This window comes from Pelophylax lessonae (assembly GCF_965119305.1).
Source record: "Pelophylax lessonae genome assembly, chromosome: 2".
Taxonomy (NCBI): Eukaryota; Metazoa; Chordata; class Amphibia; order Anura; family Ranidae; genus Pelophylax; species Pelophylax lessonae.
Window position 1 is genome coordinate 386,900,131 of NC_138769.1, and position 15,579 is coordinate 386,915,709.

Below are 15,579 nucleotides of genomic sequence, written 5' to 3' on the forward strand. Positions count from 1 at the left end.
ATCCAGTGGCCATTTTGAAAACTTGGGCATCTTTGATTAGATGGTGAATTGCTTAACACTTGTTTTGAATGAATCTCAGATCCCAAATTAAAATATTCACAGCCTTTAAAAATATTAAAATTAAACTAAACTCAAACTTTTTTTTTTAAATTTTGGGTAGGGTAAGGGAGAATTATAAACCCTGTCAGTTTTATTTCTGCCATCTCTGTCCCATTGGGGAGGTTTCCCTTTACTTCATGTCCCAGAACCAAAACAGAGTGAAAGGGAATCCCTACAAAGTGATAGAATCCCTGATTGTCACCAGAGCCATCAGAACTAGTGTCTTCTTTGAAATATTTACCTTCTTTTTATGTTCTGGTTACAACCCAAAATGTGGGATGTTCTTTTATCAGTGATAACAGTAAACAGGACATATAGGGAAAGTTAATCTCCCTAATGGGGGAGCACAGACAGTAATAAAAGCCTTGTAAGCATCCCCAATTTGCTCCACCAAGCTGGCCAGGGACACCTCCCAACTCTTTCATGCTCAGAGATGAGTTGGGGTATGCATACACCTGTAAAGAGAAAAACGCCATCATCTTAGGTTTCAAGATGTGCCAATCAAGCTCATTTGAGAAAGTGTATATAGGGGGTTTGATTCTCGCGCTGTCCTCTGGGTGAATAAATATATGTAACCATGATGCTGCTGGTACTATTGCTGTTAACTACACAGTGTCTGATATGGGTTAAAGGGGGGGGGGGGGGGGGAGTACCGCGCTTCAAGATAGTGTGTAATATACAAGTGACTCAGTATGTTAAAATAAATAAATACATAGATAGTTGATAATATAAATTCATAATGTGTTGATTATAATAATATATATTACCTGTATGACCTAAAATGTGCTAATAGTCTATCTGTGTACAATCATATAAAATCATATGTTTATATCTTCATATAATTATCTTCTATAGCTTATAAAGCATACAACCAATATTCATAAAAATTGCTTATAGTGATTCAATATATAAATACGTGCAAAAATGACAAAAATGCTTGAGGTGCATCAATATATAAATAAATAAAGTGATATCACGTGCTAATAAAGTGCTCAGGGTGTAATTGGTGGTCTCTATTACACTGAATTGCTCGCTATGTTGCAATGGTTACAAAAATTGCCCAAATGCATATCATTTGCGATTTAAATGTAAAAAAGTGCTCGTCTCCCAAATAAATTAATAAAAGCATGAGTCTTCCTCCTCTGTATATTATAGTGACTTCTTCCACTTATATACTGTGCATACGGGTGCTCTTCGGTGTTGGTCACCTCTAGGTGTGCTAAATGCTCACCTCCATGCCCCAGATCATACGCCTTAAAGATCTACCAGGGGGGTCCTCTCCCTTCTCCTCTCGTCCTCCGGATCACTCTACTGGATACTGGGGGTAGTGGTATAATCCTCCTTAATATTCCTCCTTACATGGATCCACATATATATTCTCTGTTAGTGTCACGGATCTCGGAATAAGGGGGCCGATATAGTATAGTATTGCCAATTTATTGTAACAAAGAAAACAAAATGTATCCACTCACATTTGAATCAAGCTATAATCGCATATGTGCGCCGCAGGACTAGTTCTTCCCGTCCTCCACTACGTCATTTTCGGTGTGCTGCCCTACGCATTACGTCACAAGCTCACGTGACTTCTTCAGGAGATCCTAACCCCTTCTTACAACCTGATAGATAATCAAATCCCTCCCCACTCAAAAACTATAAAATAAAGTTTTGCCTTTAGTTATACTTCATATATTAAATTCAATGCTTATGAATTACATTTTAGACCAAAATCATTTAGAAATATAATAGAAAACACTCAGGGCCTGTGCTAGACTATTTTGCGCCCTAGGCAAGACCAGCTACTTGCGCCCCCCCCCCCCCAAAAAAAAAACAAAAAAACTTTAAAACATTTTTAAAACACAGTCACTGCACTATGGGTGAGATGGGTTTTAGGTAGAAATGCACCTGTGGTGTCATTGGAAAAAAGATTGTCCCTGCATCCTTGATGTCACTGAAATAAAAAATTCCCTGCATTGGTGCCTGTGTCCCTGCATTGGTGCCTGTGTTCCCTTGTGTCCGTATTGTCCCAGGAAGAAAAACATTTTCCCTGCGTCCATCATATATGATGTGCACCAGTAAATTTAAGGGGCTTTGGTGGTAGGAAGCTGGCAGTGGGGTACGGGGGGGGGTGAAGATGACAGGGGGTGGGATGGTAGGAAGATGACAGTGGGGTACAGGGGGGGGGGTTGAAGATGACATGGGGTGGGGTGGTAGGAAGATTACATACACCCCCCATCTCCATATATTCCACCCATCTCCATACATCCCACATCTCCATACATCCCCCCCAGCTCCATACAATCCCCCTATCTCCATACACCCCCCTCTCCATACATCCTACCCCTCTCCATACATCCCCCCCCTCTCCATACATCCTCCCCCTCTCCATACATCCTCCCCCTCTCCATATATCCCCCCCTCTCCATACATCCTCCCCCTCTCCATACATCCCGCCCCCCTCTCCATTCATCCCCCCCTCTCCATACATCCCCCCCTCTCCATACATCCCCCCCTCTCCATACATCCCCCCTCTCCATACACCCCCCCCTGCATACATCCTCCCCCTCTCCATACATCCTCCCCCTCTCCATACATCCCCTCCCTCTCCATACATCCCCCCTCTCCATACATCCCCCCTCTCCATACATCTCCCCTCTCCATACATCCCCCCCTCTCCATACATCCTCCCCCTCTCCATACATCCTCCCCCTTTCCATACATCCCCCCCTCTCCATACATCCTCCCCCTCTCTATACATCCCCCCTCTCCATACATCCCTCCTCTCCATACAACCCCCCCTCTCTATACACCCCCCCCCCTCCATACATCCTCCCCCTCTCCATACATCCCCCATCTCCATACATCCCCCCTCTCCATACACCCCCCCTCTCCATACATCCTCCCCCTCTCCATACATCCCCCCATCTCCATACATCCTCCCCCTCTCCATACATCCCCCCTCTCCATACATCCCCCCCTCTCCATACATCCTCCCCCTCTCCATACATCCCCCCTCTCCTTACATCCCCCCCTCTCCATACACCCCCCTCTCCATACATCCCTCCATCTCCATACATTCCCCCCCCCCCCAGTTCGATCCCCATTCACCCTCCCAGCAAGTTAGTATTAGATGTAAAAATCACAGTCACAGACCTCAGATCAGAGCGGCGCTGTTGCAGAGAGTGGTGAGCTGCTCCCGCTTCCTCTGTGTACAGGAAACACAGGAAGGGGGAGGGGCGGGTTCATTGCTCTCCGTTCTCTGCACTGACACAACACAGGCAGGCTGCAGCCAGGGAGAGAGACCGGCTGCCATGTGACACTCGCGGTGTGCGGGAACCAAGCCGCCCACACCACTGCGCCCGCAAGCATTCCTGTACTCAGCCCTGATTCGCTGGGGACAATCCCGGCGAATCAGGGACACTTGAGAGGTAAGGCTGCGCCCTAGGCGGCAGTGCGCCCTAGGCGACTGCCTGTTTCGCCTAGCGGGAGCTCCGGCCCTCAAAACACTGCAAGAAGTTTAACTAGGCTGTATAGGCAGCACAAGGAAATTAGATCTTCAATTGTTTCACATATTTTAACAATTAATCTAAACTTAAAGAAACAAAATGTACCGGTAAGGTCCAGTTTTGGTTAAAGGGCCATTACAGAAATTAACATTGGTGCAGTTTTCTTCAATTCCAACTGGCATCATGCCAATAGTACTCGGAGCCACATCAGAACATGGGTAGTTAGCGGCAGTTCTTTGGTAGATGTGATAATAATTATTTGTTTTAAATGAGGAATAATCAGCTGGGTTACTCAGATCCACTACTGTTAAGTTTGGCACAACTGAAAAAACAAAAGAGAAAAGCAATAATTATATGAAAACTCAAAGTGTGGCCCTGTAAGCAGTTACTACTATATAATTTTTATACGACATATACCTGAAAAGATAAATATTTTCTTGAATTCATTTTATAAACTTCATTAGCTCAGATAGTTTCAATATTTTTCATACACTTACTGTATATAGTATAGTATAAGTACTACTTTAAGTAATACTTATATACTGACTATATTTATCATATTTATACATATTTACAGGGCCGTAGATATAGGGATTACCACCAGTCCTCCTGCACGAGGCCCAGGTCAGCAGGGGGGCCAAGGCAGAAAAGTGAATTCAAAGTGGGCAGGGAGGGCGATCGGCGCGCCGCGCGGGGGGGGGGGGTAATTACGGAAACTGATCCCTGTTTGACTCTTTCTGCTGCAGCTAAAAGCTGGCTTCTTCACCTCTCCATCCTACTGGCTTTCAGGTTCTGTAGAGAGAACGTTACAGGGGATCGGTTCCAGTAATTGGTACTGATCACTCACTGGGCTCATTCATAACTGAAGCATAGTAAACTATATTTATTTGGGTGAGGGCCCTGTCAGGTTGGCTGTATGGGGCCCCGTGGTTTCTTACAGCAGCCCTGAATATTTATCATATCAAGTGCAATTACTAAGGTACAACTAAATGACCCTGTATGACAGTCTAAACTTCCCAACTGAGCCAAATCTTCCTTCCTTGTGTCTCACTCACTCCCCTTCCCAGACACTGCAGCTCACAGTGGGTGGATTTCAGAAACAGTGGCAATTCTGTCAATCTGCAAAGCATTGGCTAGGTGGTGACAAGCTACAGGCTTGTGAATCAGCAGTGATAATGTCCACTGCAACTTTTATTTTATTTTTTTGTGTTTTCATTAATAGAAAGCCATAATGCTATTTTAGCTAGTTTTTACTCTTTAAAGGTGAAGGCTAGATGTTATAGAGAGAGCTTCAACAGTGCAACCCAGTCAGCATCAATACAGGGATTATCAATATCCTCACACAAGTAATGAGAGATACATGAATTAAACCTCAACAACAATCCATAGACTTCATGCATCAGCTTCTGGCCAACAAAAGTTCCTTTTACACAGTTAAACCATTCAGAATACACCCCCCCCCCCCTCTACTCAATCAAAAATGTACAAGGAATTAAAAACCAACATTAACATGTTGGTAAAAGACTACACGTGTTTTGTCCACCAAACCAGAACTGTATGTATCATGGCTTATTTACACGTATCTTTATATATTTCTACTGCCTTCTGGCCAGATTATGACATTATTGGAGGATTGCAATTTAGGCTGTCATAAGTCAGTTTTCTTGGATTTTTGTGATGCTGTCGTTACAATATTATATACAATACAAATTTGAATGGAGTGCTGGTGACTTCCTGCCTCCTCATCAGATTTTGGCATGGTGATATCCATTGCAGTCTCTGCAAGCACATAATAATTATTTTGGTCAAGTACTGTAAGAAATGCAGATTCAATCTCAGATTTTACTAAGAAGCCCTAAAAAGACATGGAGGCAAGTACTCTGCTTGTGATGCAGTGAGAGTGAACCTGCGGCAGCCAAATGTCCCCTGTCCCTAGATAAAACTGAAGGTCACCTGGCAAGACAGAGGTCTGTGTTTACCCACCAAGTTTACAGTATGTAGAAAGTAGTGCCTGCATTCACCCTTTGTAACAGTGAAAGAGTTCAAGATAAGCCGAAGCCTATGGTGTTCGTTATGAGTGACACTATGTCTAGATTGGAGGAAGTTTATTTTAAGAAATACATTGTCAGGAATTGGATCACCGGCTGGTGGCACACTGATTGCCGGACCAGAAAGTTCTAGTTCCAGTATCCACCAGCGGGTGTCTCCCAGCAACCAGCAAATCCTAGCAATTAGTCCTTACCTGATGCTGGCTGCTGGGATGGTATTTAGTCCTTCTTCTACTACTATTCCATCATGCTTCACTGTTTTGCCAGTAAACCATATACCTGCTTACTGATTTATCCTGAGCTTAGTTCCAGCCTAATCTTGATCCTGCTCCTGCCCTGTACCTGTATCCTGTACCCTGCTACCTCATATCTGCTCCCCTTGCTCCTGATCCAAGTCCTTGTTCTCCCTTTCTGATTGTTCCTTGCATCTCTGACTTTACCCTGTTTATCCATGCTCCCCTTTTTTTTGTATATATTGTATTATAGTTAGTTTTGCTAGTTAGGTTTCCCATCAATTGGGTACACTAGTTTGCTGGTTAGGTTTTCAGGTCGCTTGGTTACTGTTCACTTATATCTTTACGTTTGCTGTGTATTGCTTGCTGGTGTTTGGAAGGGTTTTGTTTCACTATTAATTAATTTTATTCTTCAGTTTCCTAGTGCAGCTACACTGAACTGGTCATCCTGCCCTTGGTATCCCTTACACACATTTTCTAAAACTCCAGCTAATAAGTCTTTTCACACACTCAGTCACATAAACATTCCTATGCAGTTATTCCCTTTTTTTTTAACAGAAAAGAAAGAAATGCTAACTGTTGAATGTTCACCTGCTATGTACGTCTGTGTCTCCCCTTTTGACAGATGGGCTTGTACTACAGAGTAACAACACTTGGAGTATCATAATAAAGAAAAAAAAGTGGACAAAATTGTGACGGTTTGGTAAAATGTTTGTTGATGAAAAAGAAGTTCACTGCTAGGTTGCTTTTTTTTATTGCTTCTTGGGTAATTCTGTGTATGGAGGGCACCCCAGGGGACTGTTAAACCATATTAAGGAATCAGAAATATTACAGGCCACTCAATGCGCTCGCTGCAGCAGCAGACAACCCTTGCCAGATGGAAGGTCCAAAAAATGATGAGAAGCAGACATTCTGACTGTAATCAAGGAAGAGGTTAAAGGATCTTTTTTGGGAAAGAAACTGAAGTTGATGCAAGCAGCAGTGTCACAACTGTAAGTAAGGAAATCAGGGTTACTAACACAGATGTGGGTTCTTTTGTTAAACCTGATAAAGCACCCAAAGTGCAAAGGAAAATGCTAAAAATGGAGATTGGTAAGCTCTGCCAGAGGAGTTTTAACCTCTGAGGGGTTTGGATAGATACATGGATTATTATAGTAAATGTCAAAAACATTAGCTTATAGAGTATCTGATGATAGATCTGTTGGAGAGTAGTGAGTGGGAAGTAACCTGACCTGACTAAGTCAGAAAATCAAAATGACTGTTTTTACTGTTAATAGTCAAAATAGGAATGCAATACTGAGCCCAGATAGTCTTGTTATTGTGGGAGCAAACAGGAGTTTGGACATTCCTAAAAAACAATATATGATAGAAGAGGCTGACAATAGCAGTGAGGTGGGTGATTGCTCTTCAGTAAAAAAAAGAGATAGTTACCAACGTGGTATAGTGGTGGGGTAGGCCCTGCACTAGTACAGGGTGTTTGTTTGGAGGGTTGGATTTCCCATCGTTCAAACACTCTAGGGGAGTGAGATTGAGCCAGGTAGACCAAAGGCTGAGGACGATAGCCTAAAGCTCAGTAGTATGGAGTTACGCCTTCAACACAGTTCTTCTGCAAATGTGATAATACAGTTTTCAGAGACTAGGATAGGAATAGTGACTATACTACGTAAACTGACCTGATTTAGACTTTAAGTCTGATTTAGATTAGAGACAAATCTGTGTATACAAATCTAGTGTCAAGTTTTTCTGAACAGGTTGTATAGCCTAGGCCACAGACCTCAAAAACATGATATTTAAGTTTTGTAATGATTAAACATATTAACTGTTTAACATACCACTGTTCAAGGCAACCACCAACCAAACTGTACTTGTATTATATTGTTGGAAGATACACTGTGGTTCGTCAAGGGTGAAGGTTGAGAATGTCAGTTTTCCTGGAAATGGCTTATACGTAACTTGAGGAACATAAAATGGAACATCTGTAAAAGAATTTTAGGCATCAGTTATTTGCATTTGCATGCTAATACATTCATCATTTAGGTGATTGTAGTATTAATAACACCCCACATCAAAAAAAAATTTGGTTGGAGTTTGTAATAACTGGGATGATTAAAGAAAAAAAAAAAATATATCAATATTGTGACTCTGCATGCTGGCAGGTATAAAATGTAACTACAGCCTATTAACAGCACACCAAGTGATTGCTCCCTCTTCTCTAAAGGAGCACTCACATTACCCTTAGGTCACAGATTTGTGTATTAAGAGCACTAAAATTAGGACTCACTCATCTAAATGTTCAGGAAGTTTTCCTTGCAATTGTTATTGAGGCCAGATCCTATGGATGTACTGCACTAAGAAGGGACACCATGTAAGCAACTGCTTAGAAATTCATATTTATTATTCATAGTTATTTTCTATTTCTACTCAGAAAAGTCACCATCCAAATCATATTCCTGACTGAAGCATTCCTTAACTTCAATACTACTGCAATTGTAATTTATTGGAATCTGTTAGCAAAACATGATTCTCTGGCTCTCACTTGTTCTAATCTATCAATAACTGCGCTATTTCACCAGTCATCCCTTATACTATTGAAACCCTCACCAGGGAGTCAGGGACATGAAGGCTTCTACAAAAAATCAATTTAGTTTCATCCGATTTTGAAAACCTTCTAGTTGGTGGTTTAGCCTGCGTCTTATTCAGACTTTTATGGTGTCTTCAATAAATGTAGGGTTGAGAAACTCTAACCTTATAGTCCCTCTGCAATAATTTCTTAAATGGCTTATTCCATTATTCAGAAAAATGGCTTATTCCATTATTCAGAAAAATATTTCATGGTCTTTGAAATATTTCATATTCGAGCTGTTGGTCGTTAAGAATCCTGGAGCAGAAGAGGTAATTTTTGCAAACATCAGGTTATGTTTACATAAGATAGTTTAGTGTGAAGGTTGGGGTTACATAGAAGGTTACTGTAAGGAGGATTTAGGCACTGCCTAAGCTTTATAATAAAAACTACCAGAGCTGAGCTCTTGGCTCTCCAACTTAATATTTTGCAAATATAATATCAATGCAGAGCACCATACATTGATACTTTTTAGGGTATTGACCCCAAACTTCACCCAGGTAACCCTTTCAATGATAGCAGCAACATAGTAAAAATGCAAAAAGCAAGACATTTAATTTTAGTTGTTCAATGCTCAAAACCAGCCTTTTAGCCTCTCACACCATATACTATTCATTAAGCAGGCAGGCACTTATCTTAAGTACATTCATTTATTATCCTTACTTGGGATGAGATTCAGGTTTTGATGGATCAGGAGTTTAGCTGTTTTTATTTTGCCCCTGCCTGCCCAAATTTCTGGTTGCTGCACTTGAAGTCATTCTCTTAGTGATGATAATACTACTGCCATGTCCATCTGCCCACCACTGTTTTTGAAATGTAAATACAATTCAATGCAGTAGGAATCAGAGGGCCCTGCTTGTTAGAGCTTACAATCTAAAGGGGAAGGTCAGGTGATACAAAAGGGAATAACTGTGGGGATGATCTGATGGAGATAGTGGAACTACCGTTGTTAGGTGGAGGCGGGATAGGCTTCTCTGAAGAGAAGAGTTTTCATGGATTGCCCAAAAGTAGAGTAGGAGTTAGTCAGACAGATTAGGGTAATTAGGGAAAAGTCTTGGAGATGATCATGGGAGGAGGTGACAAGGGAGCAGGAGGTCTTGGAAGAAACAAAGAGAATGATAAGGTTGGTATTTTGAGACTAGGTTGGTGATGTAGCTGGGGGCCTGAGTTGTGGATGACTTTTTAAGTTATTGTTAGTATTTTGAATTTATTTTTTGGATGAGTGGCAGACAATGAAGGGATTGGCAGACAGAGGTGGCAGACACTGAACGGTTGGTATGGTTGATGAATCTGGTAGCAGCATTTAGGATGGACTAAAGGGTTGGTAGCCTATGTAAAGGTAATCTAATGAGAAGGGAGTTGCAGTATTCAAGTTAAGAGACAACCAGGGAGTAAATTAGAAACTGTTGTGTTATTGGGTTGGAAAGAGTGTTCTTTGGAGATGTTGCGGAGGTTGAGGCAGCATGGGGGAGGAAATAATTTGAGCTCAGTTTTGGATAGATTAAGTTTGAGTAAGCGTTGTAACATCCAGAATGTCATAGCCATATTGGTCAATTGTATCAGTTTGCACCCTTTGCCAGTTTATTGATATTCAGCAACCAGCCAGGGAGCTATCATTTTTGATGGAAGTAGCAACGAGAGAGGATCATCATGGTGCAGTGTTGTCATGTTTTTTGTCAGCAGGGCATCACTCATCCTTAATGAAAAATTATCTACATCATTGGACAATGTCACTGACCTTGGAATTACAGTGTGGATTATTGTTTACTTACTTTTTAATGCAGAACTTTTTCTAAGGTGTGGGTTTGTTTATTTACTATTTTACTCTTTTTTGTAAATCAGTATTCACCTTGTCCCCATCAGAATGGGGACAAGGTACTTTGAGGAGGGACGCTTTGTGTTCCCTGCCCAAGGTATTCTGTAATTGTTGGTATGGTTCAGGAAAGTGGTCAGATGCTCGTTGTCCCTCCCTTTTCTGGCCAGCTAGGCTGCATTTCTACAAGATCCTTATCATGTATGGATATAGAAGGGGTCCCCATGCTATTTTCTACAAACAGAAACAGACCAGCCAGGAAATGTTATTTAGTTTCTTGATACATGGCATAAATTTCCCATGCCCTTTTTACCAAAAAGCTTTTAAACTGGTCATGAAAAACGCCAAATGAAAATAACAAAATTAGACTCCCATATTTTTCACTGCTTACCAAAAGAACTAAACAAGAATATGCATTTGATTTTAGCTTGTATTTTGCAATTATATATAAGCTAACTATAATATATAACATCACTAAATTAGTAACTGCCTTGCATCCCTGGGGTCATGGGTTCAAATCCCAATCATAACACTGCCTGTATGGATTTTGCATATTCTTCCTATGCTTGTGTTTGTTTCCTCTGCGTTCTCCAGCTTCTTCCCACACTCCAAAGACTTGCTGGTTGGTTAATTGGTTCTTGTCTAAATTGGCCCTAGTATGTGTTTATGCGTTTGAGATAGGGTCCCTAGAGTGTACGCTCCTTGAGGGCATGGACTGATGTGAATGTACAATATGTACAGTATCTCACAAAAGTGAGTACACCCCTCCCATTTTAGTAAATATTTTATTATATCTTTTTATGTGACAATACTGAAGAAATGACACTTTGCTACAATGTAAAGTAGAGAGTGTACAGCTTGTATAACAGTGTAAATTTGTTGTCCCCTCCAAACAATTCAACACACAGCCATTAATGTCTAAACCACTGGCAACAAAAGTGAATATACCCCTAAGTAAAAATGTCCTAATTGGGCCTAATTAGCCATTTTCCCTCCCCGGTGTCATGTGACTCGTTAGTATTACAAGGTCTCAGGTGTGAATGGGGAGCAGGTGCATTAAATTTGGTATTATAGCTCTCACTCTCTCATACTGGTCACTGGAAGTTCAACATGGCACCTCATGGCAAAGAACTCTCTGAGGATCTGAAAAAAAAGAATTGTTGCTCTACATAAAGATTACCAAGGCTATAAGAAGATTGCCAAGACCCTGAAACTGAGCTGCAGCATGGGGGCCAAGAACATACAATGGTTTATCAGGACAGGTTCCACTCAGAACAGACCTCACCATGGTCGACCACAGAAGTCGAGTGCATGTTCTCAGCGTCATATCCAGAGGTTGTCTTAGGGAAATAGATTTATGAGTGCTGCCAGCATTGCTGCAGAGGTTGAAGGTATGGGGGGTCAGCCTGTCAGTGCTCAGACCAGGGCTTTTTTTTTGAGCTGGAACTCACCACTATTTACTTGTAAACACAGAAGTTCGGCTTCTGTGTTTATCAGTGACAGTTTGTCTCCCAACAGCTCCCACAGATCTGATCTCCTCAGTGGCACCCACTGAGTATTCAAGGCGAGAGGCAACCAGGGAGTGAATTAGGGACAGGGGAGATGCAGGTGCCCAGGGTGCATTTCAGATGCCAACACCCCCACTGGATGATCTCCTCACAAGTGAGAGAGCCACAGCTAGCTACAGTGTGGAGGTACTAGAGCTGACTGGGTGCTTCAGCTTAATACAGCAACAAAAGTAAGAAATGTGGAAGATGGTGGAGCTTTTAAGGAGGTGGGGTGAAGATGGGGGCAGTGAAGGGAGGGGTGGCATGCGGAGGTCAGAGCTGAAGAGGTTTGAAAGTGAGATGTGGATGGGGGATGCAGAAGTAAGCGGCTGTAGAAAAAGGCTGAACTCTGCAGTCTGTGTGTAGTGCACTGCTGAACTCTGCACTATGAACTCTGCTCTCTGTGTGTAAGCCCCCCTATTCCCGAACTCTGCACTGCTGGTATTTAATGCCCTTTTAGGACCCTTTCACTGTTAGTGAAATTTGACCACACCCACTATTTAGTGCTGTTCAGAGTTGATAAAGTTTGGAGGATCGTGGTTAAGTTCCTGTACCTATTTTCTGAGAAAAAAAGCCCTGGCTCAGACCATACGCCGCACACTGCATCAAATTGGTCGGCATGACTGTCATCCCAGATGGAAGCCTCTTCTAAAGATGATGCACAAGAAAGCCCGCAAACAGTTTGCTGAAGACAAGGAGACTGAGAACAAGGATTACCGGAACCATATCCTGTGGTCTGATGAGACCAAAATAAACTTATTTGGTTCAGATGGTGTCAAGCGTGTGTGGCGGCAACCAGGTGAGGAGTACAAAGACAAATTTGCCTACAGTCAAGCATGATGTTGGGAGTGTCATGGTCTGGTGCTGAGTGCTACCGGCACTGGGGAGATACAGTTCATTGAGGGAACCATGAATGCCACACTGTACTGTCTGTGCATTGTGTATGTACTGTGACATACTGAAACAGAGCATGATCCCCTCCCTTCAGAGACTGATCCGCAGGACAGTATTCCAACATGATATTGACCCCAAATACACCTCCAAGACGACCACTGCCTTGCTAAAGAAGCTGAGGGTAAAGGTGATGGACTGGCTAAGCATGTTTCCAAATCTAAACCCTATTGAGCATCTGTGGGGCATCCTCAAATGGAATTTGGAGGAGCACAAGAACTCAAACATCCACCAGCCCTGTGGATCATGGAGGAGTGGAAGAGGACTCCAGTGGCAAACTGTGAAACTCTAGTGTACTCCATGTCCAAGAGGGTTAAGGCAGTGCTGGAAAATAATGGTGGCCACACAAAATATTGATACTTTGGGCTCAATTTTGACATTTTTACTTAGGGGTGTACTCACTTTTCTTGCCAGCAGTTTAGACATTAATGGCTGTGTTGAGTTATTTTGAGGGTACAGAAAATTTACACTGTTATACAAGCTGTACACTCATTTTTCATTGTAGCAAAGTGTAATTTCTTCACTGTTGTCACATGAAAAAATACAATAAAATATTTACAAAAATGTGAGGGGTGTACTCACTTTTGTGAGATACTGTATGTGTAAAGTGCTGTGTAAATTGCGCTATATAACAGTAAAAATAGTATTACCTATATTATAGATAATTAATATATAATATAAAATAATGTTATACTAACCTCTTACATTAGGTAATGTTTAAGCATGTCAACAAATGCTTACATACACATAATTAATAGTATTCTGTTAAGATGGCAACTCTGGTCACTAATAAAGTATTAATCCAGTTTACCTGTGACTGACGTCACCTATTTTAAGAGATATTAATGTAGTGAAAAAAAATTGTCATTTTCTTTAAACTAGTAACATACAGCACTATTAATAAGCTCAAAACACAAAGCTAACACAGGATAAGGATTCGTATTTTCAAAAAAGTGACAGGTATTTCCAGTTTAGTCCAATAAGATTTGAAAATTGCAGTCACATAGCTGAAAATAAAAATTATTATTCTTGTGTTAAGCTTTTTTAATCAACCCTATTACTGCATCAAAATTCTGCATAGTTGGTATATTTTTAAGTACCGGTACATTCATGGCAGTTTACTAGACAGGCTAATCCAAATATTCTAGGCCTAGAGTAAACTACAGATGCTTAAACAAATATTTAAGACTATTTTTTCTATAATACAATAAATATTAAGATCTCATTCACATGCATAAAAGCAAAACCTCAATGTTGGCTTTCAAAAGTTCTTATTAGGGATGAATGCAGAAATTTACCTGCAATGGTAGAAGTGACCAATGTCAGCAGAAGTCCTAATTTTAGGTGTGAGTCCATCTCTGCTCAGATAATTTTTGATGGTCATACAGTGTTGTAAACCACAAATAAATGTTGTAGACTTTTGAACAACAGCCTAATGAATTGCACAAGGTTTGGTGTCTACCCTTGAGAAGTTAATTCTACCTTTTATGTTCATGCATTCCTAGCATATTGAATAGAACTATAGAAGAAAAACATGTCAAACTAGTTTAAGAAATATGATCGAATAACCTCAGACGTTCTTTATAAACATTTCTAATGATTCCATTAATAACACTAATTGAAATCAGCTAATTAATAAATCACGAGTAACTAAAGGGATCTTGTTAGAAAATTGATTATGTTAAAAAAGGTTGAATATTAAGTAGTAAAAGCAGTGCAGTGACGCAGATTTAATGTTATACAACTAGGTAAATACCACACTGGGTGTGGTAAAAATGTGTTTTTTGTCTTTGACCTTAGCGTCAGAGTTATTTTTAACTGAACAAACCCTAACTTGAGGGTAAACTCAACCTTGCCTGTTTCATTTTTTTTAAGGTGACTAAGGTCTACAATGGAGCACTTGAACTGCTTAAAAGAGGTAAAGGTACTTCTTACGAAGGCTACAAATACTTATGACAAACATTATGTTACTACGAAATATCTGCAGTCAAAGCTTTTTTTTTTTTTTTTTTAATGGTCAGAATGGAAAGTGTTAAAACATTTGTTACGTTCTGGCTGTTTGTGTCCCAAGGGGTTCATAGATTTCATCCCCTTTTTTTTAGCACACTTTTTCCTGCTTTCGTTATCTCTGTTGGGATGATTTTCATTTGCTGTGGTAGTGACAAAGACAAGAAGTAAGAAAAAACTTGCTCAACATGGACGAAGGCTATGCAGGAAAACTTATTTTTTACAGGTACTTATATAGCACCATCAATTTATGCAGTGCTTTACATATATATTGTGCATTTACATTAGTCCCTGGCCTTAAGGAGCTTACAACCTAAAGTCCCTAACTCGCATTCATATATACACATTTTAGGGCCAATTTAGACAGGAGCCATGATCTACCAGCATGTCTTTAGAGTGGGGGAGGAAACCAGGAAAAACCAGTGGAAACCCACACAGGTACCAGTAGGACATGGAAATTCAAGGCAGGTAGTGTTGTGGTTGGCAATAGACCCTAGTGCTGCTAGGCAGATGTGCCTAGCAGCATTGTGCAACTTTTTCTCTATTCTAATCAAGGCTAAAAAATAGTGTTGGAGCAAGTTCCACTTTAAGTACGTGAGCTAAGGCACCAAAGTGCAAGGGACTGTTGGAACCAAACAGTGTGTGTCTCTAGATAGAAGTGGTAGCAGGGTATGCATGTACAGTGCATTCGGAAAGTATTCACACCGTTTCACTTTTTCCACATTTTGTTATAGTACAGCCTTATTCCAAAATGGATT

At 40.9% G+C, this 15,579-nt stretch overlaps 1 protein-coding gene across 1 annotated transcript in view; it reads right to left on the reverse strand.

Annotated features, from left to right (window-relative positions):
• The window catches only part of LOC309546893 (uroplakin-3b-like protein 1), a gene marked incomplete at its 5' end in the record, with an annotated part of 48,598 nt that extends 34,428 nt beyond the window's left edge, over nucleotides 1–14,170 (reverse strand). The window contains 3 exons of the mRNA XM_082246587.1: nucleotides 3,708–3,924; nucleotides 7,716–7,859; nucleotides 14,113–14,170. Of these exons, the coding sequence (XP_082102713.1) occupies nucleotides 3,708–3,924; nucleotides 7,716–7,859; nucleotides 14,113–14,170 (419 nt within the window). The remainder of the gene's footprint in view (nucleotides 1–3,707; nucleotides 3,925–7,715; nucleotides 7,860–14,112) is intronic.
• Nucleotides 14,171–15,579: the final 1,409 nt, after the last annotated feature.